The sequence below is a fragment of the Pleurodeles waltl genome, chromosome 8, assembly GCF_031143425.1.
Source record: "Pleurodeles waltl isolate 20211129_DDA chromosome 8, aPleWal1.hap1.20221129, whole genome shotgun sequence".
NCBI lineage: Eukaryota > Metazoa > Chordata > Amphibia > Caudata > Salamandridae > Pleurodeles > Pleurodeles waltl.
In genome coordinates this window covers 73,433,947-73,446,105 of record NC_090447.1, presented here as the reverse complement: position 1 = coordinate 73,446,105, position 12,159 = coordinate 73,433,947, and the positions used below count along the sequence as shown (strand labels likewise).

The 12,159-nt window shown below is 45.6% G+C and overlaps 1 protein-coding gene across 1 annotated transcript in view; it reads right to left on the bottom strand.

The window, feature by feature from the left end:
* Nucleotides 1-4,092: 4,092 nt before the first annotated feature.
* Nucleotides 4,093-12,159, bottom strand: part of IL18BP (interleukin 18 binding protein) — a 71,473-nt gene continuing 63,406 nt past the window's right edge. The window contains exon 6 of the mRNA XM_069203741.1: nucleotides 4,093-4,391. Coding sequence (XP_069059842.1) covers nucleotides 4,357-4,391 — 35 coding nt within the window. The 3' untranslated portion in view covers nucleotides 4,093-4,356. The remainder of the gene's footprint in view (nucleotides 4,392-12,159) is intronic.

Genomic DNA, 12,159 nt, shown 5'->3' with positions numbered 1-12,159 from the left:
ACAGGGACCTGTTCAAGAAACCAACTTTAAAAGAAAAGGAACTCTTCCCAGAGGAACCTAAAATTTGCCCCGGATCTACCTCTGCACCAGACACCCATGGTCTGAGTAGACCACCAGTCATGTGAAGGTTCCCCAGCGGTCCACAGTCCACCGTGGGCTGACCACTGCCAAACTTTGCCTGAAAGTTCAGCCTCAAACCGAAGCCTACCCCTGACCGCGACCTGCCAGGTAAGTTGTTACTGATGCCAAAGGACACCCCTGCACCTGGAGCCCCTGTGACGTGAGGAGATGAACCATCAGTGTCCCTACATCCCCTATCATCAGAACTTACCTGGGAAGCTGTGGTTTTTTGTTGTGCAGCCTCCAGGTCCGAGCCTGCAACCTTTTTCCAAAACTGATCTCCCTCATTGATTTGCATTGGGTGCCCAATGCTGTGTTGGCCCCCTGCAACCCTGTGCCGCTGATCAAACATCTCGTATTGGTGAACACACACTGATCCCAGTGTTGGCTTTCCCAATACATGCACCCAGAGGGCATCTTAGCGGTGCCAATGAAAACCTGTTGAATACTAGTGTGTTAACTAACTGGTCCTGACCAGTTCAGCCACCTTAGCCATGTTTCTGACTCCCTAAGGTGAGAGTAAGTGTTCTCTTGGTCCAGAGACAAAAGCCTGCACTGGGTGGGCATGTTGACATGTCCTCCAGGCAAAATGGACATTTCAGTGGGGGGAAGCTTCAAAGGCCTAGCCACCTTTGTAATGTGGCCCCGGTCTCTCCGAATGGCAGAGATGACCAACAACCACCCCCCTCTTTCCTTACCCCACTTTTTGGCGGCAAGACAGGCTGGAAATTTAGGTAGATTAGGAGGTGTGCTCACTTCATGCCAGTCCCACCCCTAAGGTAGATGAGCTGAAGTGGACACCACTTTCTAAATTCTTCCATCTTGGTTTGGAAGTAATTAGGCAACTAGGGTCCGGGTTATGCCCACTTCCCAACTTAAGTGGTCGTAGAAAGGATGTAGTCACCCTGAGGTTGGGTATCCTGTTGACCTGCCACTACCTGTAACACCCCCTAAATTGAGTATTTAGATGGCACCCCAGAGACGCAAAAGGCAAAAACGGAATTTCTGTGGTGGACTTGGCATCAACCCTGCCAGCCTGCCTGTTGACTTCGACAATTGTGAGAAGGACGCCTCGTCCTTCACCTGCTGTAACTTCCAACAGCCTGGGAAGACTGCCAGCCTTCACCCCAGCACAAGGAACTCTAGTGGAGTGCTGGAGCTGCTCCCCTGCTTCCTTGCAGGCATCCAAAAATCGCTGAAGAGGACTCCAGACGCCAACACTACCATCAGACAGCACTGCTGCACCCCACACCCTTCCCTTCACCACCGAGACCTTCTTGAAGTGGGCCAACTGTACCAATCTGGTCCCCAGCCTCTCCAGAGACAGTCTGTTGTGGGTTTCCGAACTGCAACCTTCACACAGATGCCTGCAGCCCCTTTGTGCTGGCCCCCTTCCACTGCGACCACCTCTGTTGATGGTAACCTCGAGAGTCCACTGCACCCGGACTGAGAAGAGGACCACTGGTGTCGCTGCATTCTCCCAGGCAGCGGTGACAGACACCCAATGGTCCAACAAGCCTCTACACCTGTACGCCCTGGACCAAGGAAAGGAGCATCACTGTTGTCCCTATGTCCTCGAGCATCACAAGACCTGAGCCCATTCAGCTCACCCAAACAGGACGGCCAGTCCTAGCCTGCAGCCTCTTTTCACAGTGACTGATCTCCATAGGAATGCATTGGGCACCCGATGCTGCATTGTACCCTGCACCCGCTGCCTCTGTGCTGCAGAGGGTGTACTATGGGTGCTGCTTTGGACCTTGCCCTCTATTCACCTTAAACCCAGGAGATTGATCCTGTAAGTGGCTGTACTCTACCTGTTTGCTGACTTTGTTTTCCTCCCAAAGATTAATATTGAAGAACTCAAAAATGTCCCTATCTCAATTTTTGTAAGCGAGAAGTATTTATGCTTGAAAAAGTGCCTACCTTGTAACAAAGTTTTTGGTTTCAAAGTATATATCAAAAAAGTGTTTTTTTTCAAAATTGGTCTCCGTTTTATTCTTTGTGTGTCATTTATTGCCTGTGTGTGTACAACAAATGCTTAACACTACCCTCTGATAAGCCTAACTGCTCGTTCACACTACCACAAAGTAGAGCATTAGACCTATCTACTTTTGCCTCTGCAAAGCCAATTGGGGATCCACTGTACTCTCTGGACAGTATACTTCTTCTTAGTGCCCCATATAGAGAGCCAGCTTCCTACAGTCTGCTGCACAGGAGCTACTGCAAGAGTTTTGTCTGGTTTGGTGTTTAATCGCTCTAGTCTGGTGCTTGGGATGATTAAAAAGTTGAGGACTCTGGTTAGAGTATCCACCAGGAAAAATATTACTGAGGGAAGAAAACTCGTTCATGTAAAGTATCTGGGATCTCTTAATCTAGAACAAGGTTGCAACCCTTACCAGATGACATGGAGAAGCCTGCAGCAATAGAACTAGTCATATTTTGATGGGATCTGTCCAGGCAGAAGCTCGACAGAATGGCAAGAGTGAAAGGCGCAAAAGTCTTCAAAATGTAGCAGACACCTGCAAGGAGCATTACCAAAGACCACATGCCCAACACGGTCATCACCCAGCGTAAACATAAGTACAATCGCTCAAGCCAATTGTGTGTACATCCTCAACATAGTGGACATAATCTGAATCGACATTCCCCATCCCTTTATTCAGAAGCTTATTTACATCTCTACAGGCACTGGAGAAGCCTCATGCCATCTATATAAATGGGCATTACAACCTCCCCTTACTGCCCACGGGGGGCCTCACACAAAGCCCTTTGTAGCAAGAAGTGTACGAGGGTGCAGCCTCTAGCTCACTGGGATGCAACAAGCTCACAGCTTTTCCATAGTTAAGCCGTAGGACGCCTTCAAAATAAAACAAATGGTATGGGTTGGAGGGGTTCCGTTCAGCCCAGTGTGCCCGATTCACAGATGTAAGTATGCATGTGTATATTTACTCAAACTCATTGCTATTTTTGCTATTCTGGCGAAAGACTAATGAAGCAATGTGCCCTCTACTGATCCATAAATCCCAGATCTGGTGTAATCACCAAGGTTCTATATGGCTGTTACCATATGCACATGCTGACCACCATGCGCTATGTTGTAGATAATCCTGGATCAATCTTGTCAATAGTGGCCAATAATTTGAGCCCACATTCATATATGGACTTGCATGTCCTCCTGGGGCACCTCTCAACTGAAAAAATATGTCCACATATGTAGCTTGATCATCAGTGGTTGCAAGTCAGATATGTCGTAAATATACTTTGAACACATGATGTGGGATTTAAAGGTGAATTATGTGGGCACTCTGTCTAGCTGTAGCCTGTTGAAGGACGAAAGACGAGAAGTCATGTACTCTAATCAAGAACACTAAGAATTGAATAAGCAATAAATGGCACCATTGGTGTTTAATTCTATTATAATGAAACAAAAGATGTTCAGAGTGAGACTAAATTTCGCACTTCTTAGTAATTTCCTCCTTGGGCAGTAATCTATGCCCACCTAAGGCAGGTGCCCTACACCACTTCATAACCCATCCTTCCCTGGGTGACCCCTACCCATTTGTAAAGCTTCTACTAGTACAATAACTAAGATAATGTCAAAGTTGGTGATTCCTATGAGTATCGGTCTTGTAGAGGATGTTTTCATTTAACCTGGGTACACCAGGCCGGACATACAATCTTGTCACAAAATTAGACCACCCAGGATTATACATAGTCCCTGTAACACTCCTGGAAACATCTTGGTCTCGAAGATTATTGTCCACATTCTAACTTCACAGCATTTCACCTTTTCCTTTAACGTATCTAAGAATAATCGATACCACGTGGGTAAATGTGATTCACTCTTTCTAAGCATTGTCTCAGAGCACTATTTTTTAGTTTCTCATTGGACATTAGTAGATTATCCCCAGTACCACATGTCAAATGATCTCAGGTCCAAGGTGATGCTATCACTGCAAACTGGAACAAAAGTACCTTCTCTATTCCACAAACTCTTTTTTTATTTAAATTGGACATGCACAGAAAGAGTTCAGCTTTGCATATAGAGCACATCAAAAGCATGGAAGGGACATGAAGAGAAACTTCTATAGATAAATTAAATAAAAGACCCCCCTAGAAAAGTGATCAAAATGTATGCAATGGGGTGATGGCTTTAATTTCATCTCCGAGGTGGAATGTCGCAACAAGGAGAAGCTGGGTACAGCTGCCCAATCCTTTGCCAGCTGAGATCGCGTCTTACATTGGCTCCAGTCTGGTGCTCTTCTGGTTTCCTGAAAGAAACACGACAGCTTCAGTTAATAATCATGACTTGTGCAACCACTGTGGAAAATAAACATGAAGGAAGACTGCTCCAATTATTTTGAGATTGGCAAATGTTCAGGACATTTTCCATTGTTTTTGGTCTGTGAAGTACGGACAGGGACCAACCGTAACAAATAAACCTTGTCCCGTCGAGTGAAACAGTACCAGGGACTCTGGAATTAGGTGCCAGGGGACAAATTGTAGCGCCCAGCCCAGCAGCATGTCAAGGAATGCGGCGCACATTGTGGTGTATAACAGACGTCTTTATTCTTCAGCATACTTTCGCGTTCTGCATGCATTGCATCATAACTTTTATAACCACACCTTAACACCTCTCCTCCGATTACGTAATTCCTGTCTAGAGTCCAACCAGGACCGTGAGGGCCCTAGCGCTCATATCATCAAAGGCACAATATCCGCCCCTTTGTTAAATAAAAGTACAAACAACATTAGCTTCATATTTCCCTAATGAGCAGCCGAGACGCTTGCACTGGTCTGCCAGAGTGGGTGGTGTGAGGTAAGTGAGATGCAGTCGTCGGGCATCCATGACCTAGGCTCAGATGTGCGATCTGGAAGTGCAGGCAAGGTCGCCTTGCTTGTGATCTCTGCAGCTGACGAACATTGAGGTAGGTGTTCAGAGTGGGACGAGCCCACGTGATGGATTTTCTGGGCTGATACGCTGGTCACCATGTGTCCTTTGCATGTGACAACCCTCAAAGGGTCGACAGCAAACAGAGTGTCCATTTTCTGCTTCAGTTTCTGCTTGACCAGTACCAAGTCCCCTTTCTCAAAGAGTGTTTCCTGGGCACCTTGGAGCTGATCAGCATATGTTTTAATTTTTTCACTTTTGAGGAGTATCTTTGACACAAGGCATATCAGCATTCATCGATCGGTCCAACATCCATTGCAGTAGCATGCTTAGCTTTTGGGTTTCCAAAAATAGTGAGCAATGCCTGGTGGTCTGTGATGACAGTGAAACGCTTCCCATATAAAAACACCTGAATGTTTGCAGGCCAACACTACGACCACCCTCCCCTTTATCGGATGAGATTAGGCATGTTCTGTTTCAGACCGGCTTCTACTGGCACAGGCCACAATGTGTCTTTGGGCATTCGGATGGCCATTGTGTTGAGCAAGAATTGTCCCCCAGCCCCACCTGGTTCACATCTACGGTGATCTCAGTATGTAACTTGGGGTCAAAATAGGCCATTTTAGTTGTGTTCTTAATCTCAAGTTCTATTTCTTTGAAACTGTGGTCACATTCTGGAGACCACTGAAATGGAACATTCTGCTGTATGTTTCTCAATGGGGCACTCACTGCAGCAAAGTCTTAATGCACCTTGAGCAATAACTGCCCATGCCTACAAGGATTGCAGCATGGTTACTTCTTGTGGTGGGCAGGTAGAATGCAGTGCCTGCACCTCATCGGGGTCAGGAGTCATTCCCCCATCAGAGAATGTGCTTAAATAAATTGTTTGGTTTTGTGAAACTCACGCTTTGCTGCATTCAGAGTAAGACCTGCATCAGCAAGTTATTGACAAACTTGCGTAAGAGCCTTGTCATGCCCCTTTGGTGTTGCCCCAAATACCAGTATGTCATCACTGTAATTTAAAGCATGTGTAACAGGTTGAATAATTTGGAGAATAACATCCTGAAATATTTCAACAGACAAAGATACTCCAAATCTCAGTCTTCTGAATAAACCAACGTGAGTTGAAAAAATAGTTCTTGTCCGGCTCGAGTTGATGATATCCTTTGTTCAGGTCAGGACAGGAGGACATTTTAGCTCTGTTCAGCTGCATGATCATGTCTTCTATGTGGGGACCAGGATGTCTTTATCTCTCGGTTGCTTTGTTGGCCTGGTACTTATCCACACAAAGGCTCACTTTTTGGCACCAAAATTATGGGTGAAACCCACAACACAAAACCTGTGGAGAGTTCAATAATGTCATGTTTCAACAGTGTTTTTAGTTCTTTCTCAGTGGCTACTTGTAAGTGAAAAGCGAGACTGCGGTGCCGTTGGGCAACAGGGTGAAGGTATTCATTAACATGAAGTTGCACTTTCATCTTTTTGAGTCTTTCTATGCCATGAAACAACAATGGAAACTGACTCAAAATTCCAGCCTGAGCATGGATGTTGCAGTTGAGAGATATCAGTCCCATGTCAGCAGTAGTGAAAAGGCTAAGTAGGCATGCACTAAATAAAGTTCCTTGAAGGACATTAATTGGCACTTACTCTGGCGTCACCTTATGTCGCAAGTTTGCTGTAAATGACCCTTGACTCTGTAATGGTTAAAGCAGCCCAAGTGTTTACCTTTGTGTTTGACCGAGTAAGGCGTGGCACAGGAGACATGCTGTTGAACTTTTCTAATGGCGTGATGTTAATCGACCTAATACTGTCTATAATGAAGGTTCTGGGGCAACCGTTAATGTAATTTTAGGATAGTCACTTTGTTTGGTGATTCTCTTTGGGTCGTGTTTGCAAGCAGCTAGTTTCTTATTCAATATCCTCAGTGCACATATGTCTTCTTTACTAGTGCTTGATAATGACATTGAAGAGCCTTTATATGACTAACTTGACGATGATAGACTATGCTTGGTTTCTCCTTGTTGTAACTGATGCTGCCCTTTGGGCAGTGCGAGAATGTTTCTGGAACCTTCTGCTGTCCATTTTCTCTTGCTGTGATGCGTTTTGTTTCTTTTTTTGCTTTGCAGAATGTTATGAAGTGTTTTTCTTTCCTGCAGCCTTTGCATGTCTGTCCTACGGCTGGACATTTACCTTCATGGAGAAATGAAAACCCACATTGAAAGCATTACTTTTTCTTCTTCAGATACGTCGACTTGTGTGCATCTATTCTGCGCTTTTTCTTGCTTTTCATGATCAACGTTGATTTGTTACTCTTTTCCTGCTTACATGTCAGCAGTTTGTCGATCTGCTTGTTCTTCCATTCCTACAGCCATTAGCATTTTCTCTAAACTCAGTGGCTCTCTCAGCATCCTTCTTCTGAAGGAATCTGAAAGGTAGCCATCAATGACTCTGAGGCACATTGCTTCCTCATCATTAAAGTCACAGAACTTAGTGGTTGAGAAGTGCATCAAGTCTCTCAACAAATTCATCCTTCGGTTCACCAGCTTGTCATGCTTGGTTGAAGATGTAGTCGACATTCGTCATCACATTGAACTAGGCATCCAATGAGTAGTTTATCTTTTGGTATGATGTTGCATGAGTTTGTGAGACTTTCTTTTGCCCTTCTTTCACTCCATTACTGGCAAGGTTTTTCAAATATTTAATTATTTTCTTATTGTAGTCTTGCCTAGCGCCTCTATGAAGTTATCAAACATTTTGAACCATGCGCTTCACTTGCCACAAATGTTCTGTTTCTTCTCTGAATTTGTTTCTTTGCTGTATCAAACAAAGATGGTGGCTTCAGGAATTGAGCCACGTGTACTTTGTACTCCCTTCTTCCGCCATTGAGAGCATGTGCTGTTCAGAAAGCATTCTTTTTGCAAAGCAGGACCAGCAACCTCTCATTGCAACACCCCATTGCTTTGGCCTGGTCGTCACACCCGATTTTTGAGATTGCATAGCCCTTCACGTGCTGATCCACAATGCATTTAGCGTTTTCTTCGTATTGATGATGGCTCTGTTATCTCTTCTTTCTACCTTACCATTAGGTTTTAGGGGGCTTTTCATAAGCGCTTCTCTGCAGGGCCTTCCACTTCTTCAGTGACTGCGTATGGGCTGGAGTAGGGCTATGACTCCACGTGCCAACAGACAGCTTTTCATCGGTTTTGGGCACAAGTGGCACGCACAAGCAGTTTGCTGCACCTTCGCAAACTCTCAGGGAGAGCAGCTTTGCTTCTTTGGGGCACGTAGGCCCTACTCGTCACCAGTTGAAGCAACCTCCCCAGCCCGGAAGCATGGAAATCAAAATGCCACACATGGAGCATCTTTCATAGATGTCTTTGTTGTTCAACATACTAGCGCGCTCTGAATGCATTGCGTCATAGTTTTATAACCACACCTTAACACCTCCCATCCGATTACGTAATTCCTGTCTAGAGTCCACACAGGACCGCGAGGGCCACAGCATGCACAATATCAGACACTACACAAAGTATGCTGCATGATTGACTACATTATATGGCAAGACAAGGCTAATTATGCAGCTGGAGGCAGCACATTTTGTGTTAGTATTGCCTCATTACTTTAGTATTTATGTACATGTTAACACTTTGTGGGCACAGGTTTCACCTCAGTACTATTTTGAGGCACAAATGCAGAAATTAGCAACAAAAAGTAGCAAAGGGCGTTCCACTGCGCTGCAAACTAGTGTTGCTATGTTTTAGTAACTTTTGATCCATTTGAGCGAATAACATTTTTTTGCTGAAATCTGCAGACTATCCTGGAGATTATAGATTATGTGGCAAATGCGGCAAATTCATAATTATACCGAAAACACCACAACAACTGCATAATTCCAGTGGCCCTGGTTAATACAATACAAAGCTGCCAGGCATCTCACCTGAACAGAAGCACAAGGAACTATGTATATTTGTTAGCAATTAATCCTGGTTTAACTGCGGCTCTCCTCAGTTATCACACATGCAACATAATGCTCTTTTTTTGTCCTTAGAGTTGCCCACAGAGCTCCCCGTCCACCTCCTTCCCATGCATTGAAGCTGTTCCGCATTGCCTTGAGATTTCAGGTTAGCGTTTTCTGTGGTTCCATCAGTAACGTGTGAAGTTTAGACAAGTACCCTGGAATGTGGTTGACTTGTGGTCAGCTACTGAAACTGCTAGATTCCTATAAGCTGCTGTCTTAAAATCTGAATTCATTACCTAGTTGAGTCTTTTTAGCAACATTCAAAGGACTTGAATGTTCCAATGCTGTACATGTTGATTACTGCCTTAACACCACCATTGGTTCATCTTGGTTGTACGATATTACGTCTGGTACCAGAATATTGTGGTACATTATTATTGTAGGTAAAATATTGCCTACAAAAATATATTTTCAGCATATGCAATCTATTTTACTCTAATATTGTCTACACTTGTATGGCAAAATGTTGTTCTCATGGATACTCCTGACCATCATCTTTAGAATATTCTGCTGATCATGTGCTACTACTGGTGCAATGGCACCCTCAGACTCCTCTGTCCTTTTGGCTCTGACCAGATCTTGCCACCACGCTTTCCAGGTCTTTTGGCCACTGGCGGACTGTTTCCTCACCAGTTGATGAATTAAGCGGCTACTCCAGGGGATTAGCATACAGGCAATCCCAGTCCCCTCTGCAGACACCCTAGTCCTTTTGTACCCGGGGGCGTGTCTTTGACAGCATGCAGGTCATTTGGGGCATCAGTCCTCCCATCCCCCCCTCCCCTGCGGCAACAGTCTCTAAGCCGCTTTAGCGTGCTTTTAGCAGCGCACAACCATCCTGTGGGAGGCAGATTCCGCTACTTCCTCCCAGGGTGACGAACCATCACATTGAGCAGATAGGTCCTCCAGATACTTCAGCATGGGTATACCCGTTCCATTTCATTGTGCCCCAAAGCACCTCTCTCACAGCAGATGCCTGTCCACTCTAATGCAGGGCGTACGAGCCTTACTCTCCAAAGAAGACCTCGAGATGGTTCGGGACCCGGAAATAAGGACATGTTGTTGTTCTCACTATTTCCTTCTAGCAGGAATGGAGAGCTTCAGCAACTTCTGCTTCTTTGCCCTCTGAATGTCTTCCTATTGAAGAACAAATTGAAAATGCTCATGTTGACCCAAATCTGTCTATCCTGGATGTCGAAGACTGGATGGTGACTTTGGACCTGCAGGACACATTTTTGCATTTGTGTGTGCTACGGTCTCACAGACGTTACCTGTGGGTCAAGTTAGGCCAGGAGCATTTTCAGTTTGCTGTTCTCCATTGCAACCTCATCAGTGCCCTTGGAAAGTGGTGGCGGTGTTCGCTGCCCATCTTCGAAGGTTGGGGATATTAGTTTTTCCCTAACTTGATGTCTGGGTGTTAAAGGTTGGCTGACTCCTTTCCAGAGACTTCCCTTCATTGTAGCTTTTCTGGATAGGGTTCAGTTCAGGGCCTTTGCTCCGTTGCAATGTGTCCAGGACATAGAGCTATGATCCTGATGTTTCTGCCTCAGTCCTAGATCTCAGTGAGAGCAGCTCTGACGCTTCTTGGTGTGTTGGAATCATGCATCCTGCTATCAACTATGTCTGGAGGCACTTGGGACTCTGCAGTGGAATATGAGGTCCCAGTGAACATGGGAATCGTGTATTCTTTTCTGCTGTTGCCTCTCTGGTTCAGAGATCTGAAGAAGATCAGCAGCAACTGGGCCCAAGTGACTCTGGACTGTGCCAGAAGTGTGTGGTACCTGGAGCTTCTCAGCAGGAGTTTCTGTCCCCCAGTCTGGTTGCCACTCTGGAAGGATCTCCTGTCGCAGCAGCAGCACAGGGTTCTGCACCTGAACCTGCATAACTCCCACCTTCATGGTTGGGCAATAAGCGATGAAAGCTGACTGCATTCAACCTGAGGTTGTGGATGTCATCCTTGCTGGCAGGCTGCTATCTAAGAAGTCCATTTACACCAGGAGCTAGGACACATCTGTGGCTTGTTGAGGAGTCCACAAAACCAACCCTTTGCAAACCAAACTATTAGATACTTTGTTTTTGGCCTTGCAGTGGGCACTATCAAATTGTATTTGTCGCCCTTTCAGCCTCTGCGTTTTCTGGACCAACCGTCTTTCTTTAAGCCACCTGTTGTGATGCTGTCTCTAAAACCCCAAACCATTTGTGATGCCATAATGGAACCTACCTAAGTCTTGACATTCACTCATCTGAACTCCATGCCGATGCACAGGTGCTCGCTGCGTGTTCTGACCTTAAAGACTGCCTTCCTCATTGCAAGGGCTTCAGCTCATCGCACAAGCGACCCTCAGACACTTGGTGCAACTGCTCTACACTATCTTTTTTCCTGGACAAATTGGGGCTGAGGATTTGGGCAGCCTTCTTGCCTAAAGTCATGGCTCTCTTTCAAGCTGGGCACTCCATCACTCTACCAGCCTACTTTCCTCCCCCTCACTTCTTGGAAGAGGAGAGGCTCCAATGGTTGGATTCCAGCAGGGCTTTTACAATGTGTTAAGGACAATCAAACAAACCGCTATTAGCGGAGTTCTCTGGTGAAAATAAAGGGAAGGCTGTACAAAAAAGGACCTTGTCAATCTTCATTAAGATCTACAAGGCACAGTGCTTAATTTGTGCTTGTTGTTTCCGGTGCTTATTTTTGAGGGCTGGGGCTTATTCTTCTGCCTCAAGCGTTTGCTATGAGCAAAAAGACAAATATGGGACAGACAGAGGAAGAGAAAAACAAAAAAGCGCCACAAAGGGAGAAAGCAGAAAGCTGCAAGAGTGAGCTGAAGGGGCAGGGAGTGGCTGTTAATGGATTGAAGAGGCCGAGATGGCTTCAGGATTACGCCGCCTCAATATTCTGTGTTCGCCCATTTAATTGCAGCAGCCGCATGTTTAAGAGAAGGGCTTTGGGCACCGGCACCTTTTTATTTACACATTAAGCACTGGCAAGGCATCAGCCAAAACACAGTCCCAGAAGGAGTGAGAGCCCATTCTACCACTACTGATGTTGCTACCACTGTGTTGGCACAAAGGGCGCTTGTTCTTGACATCTTCCAGACTCCAGCATGAGCATCAGTGCATATGTTCACAAAACACT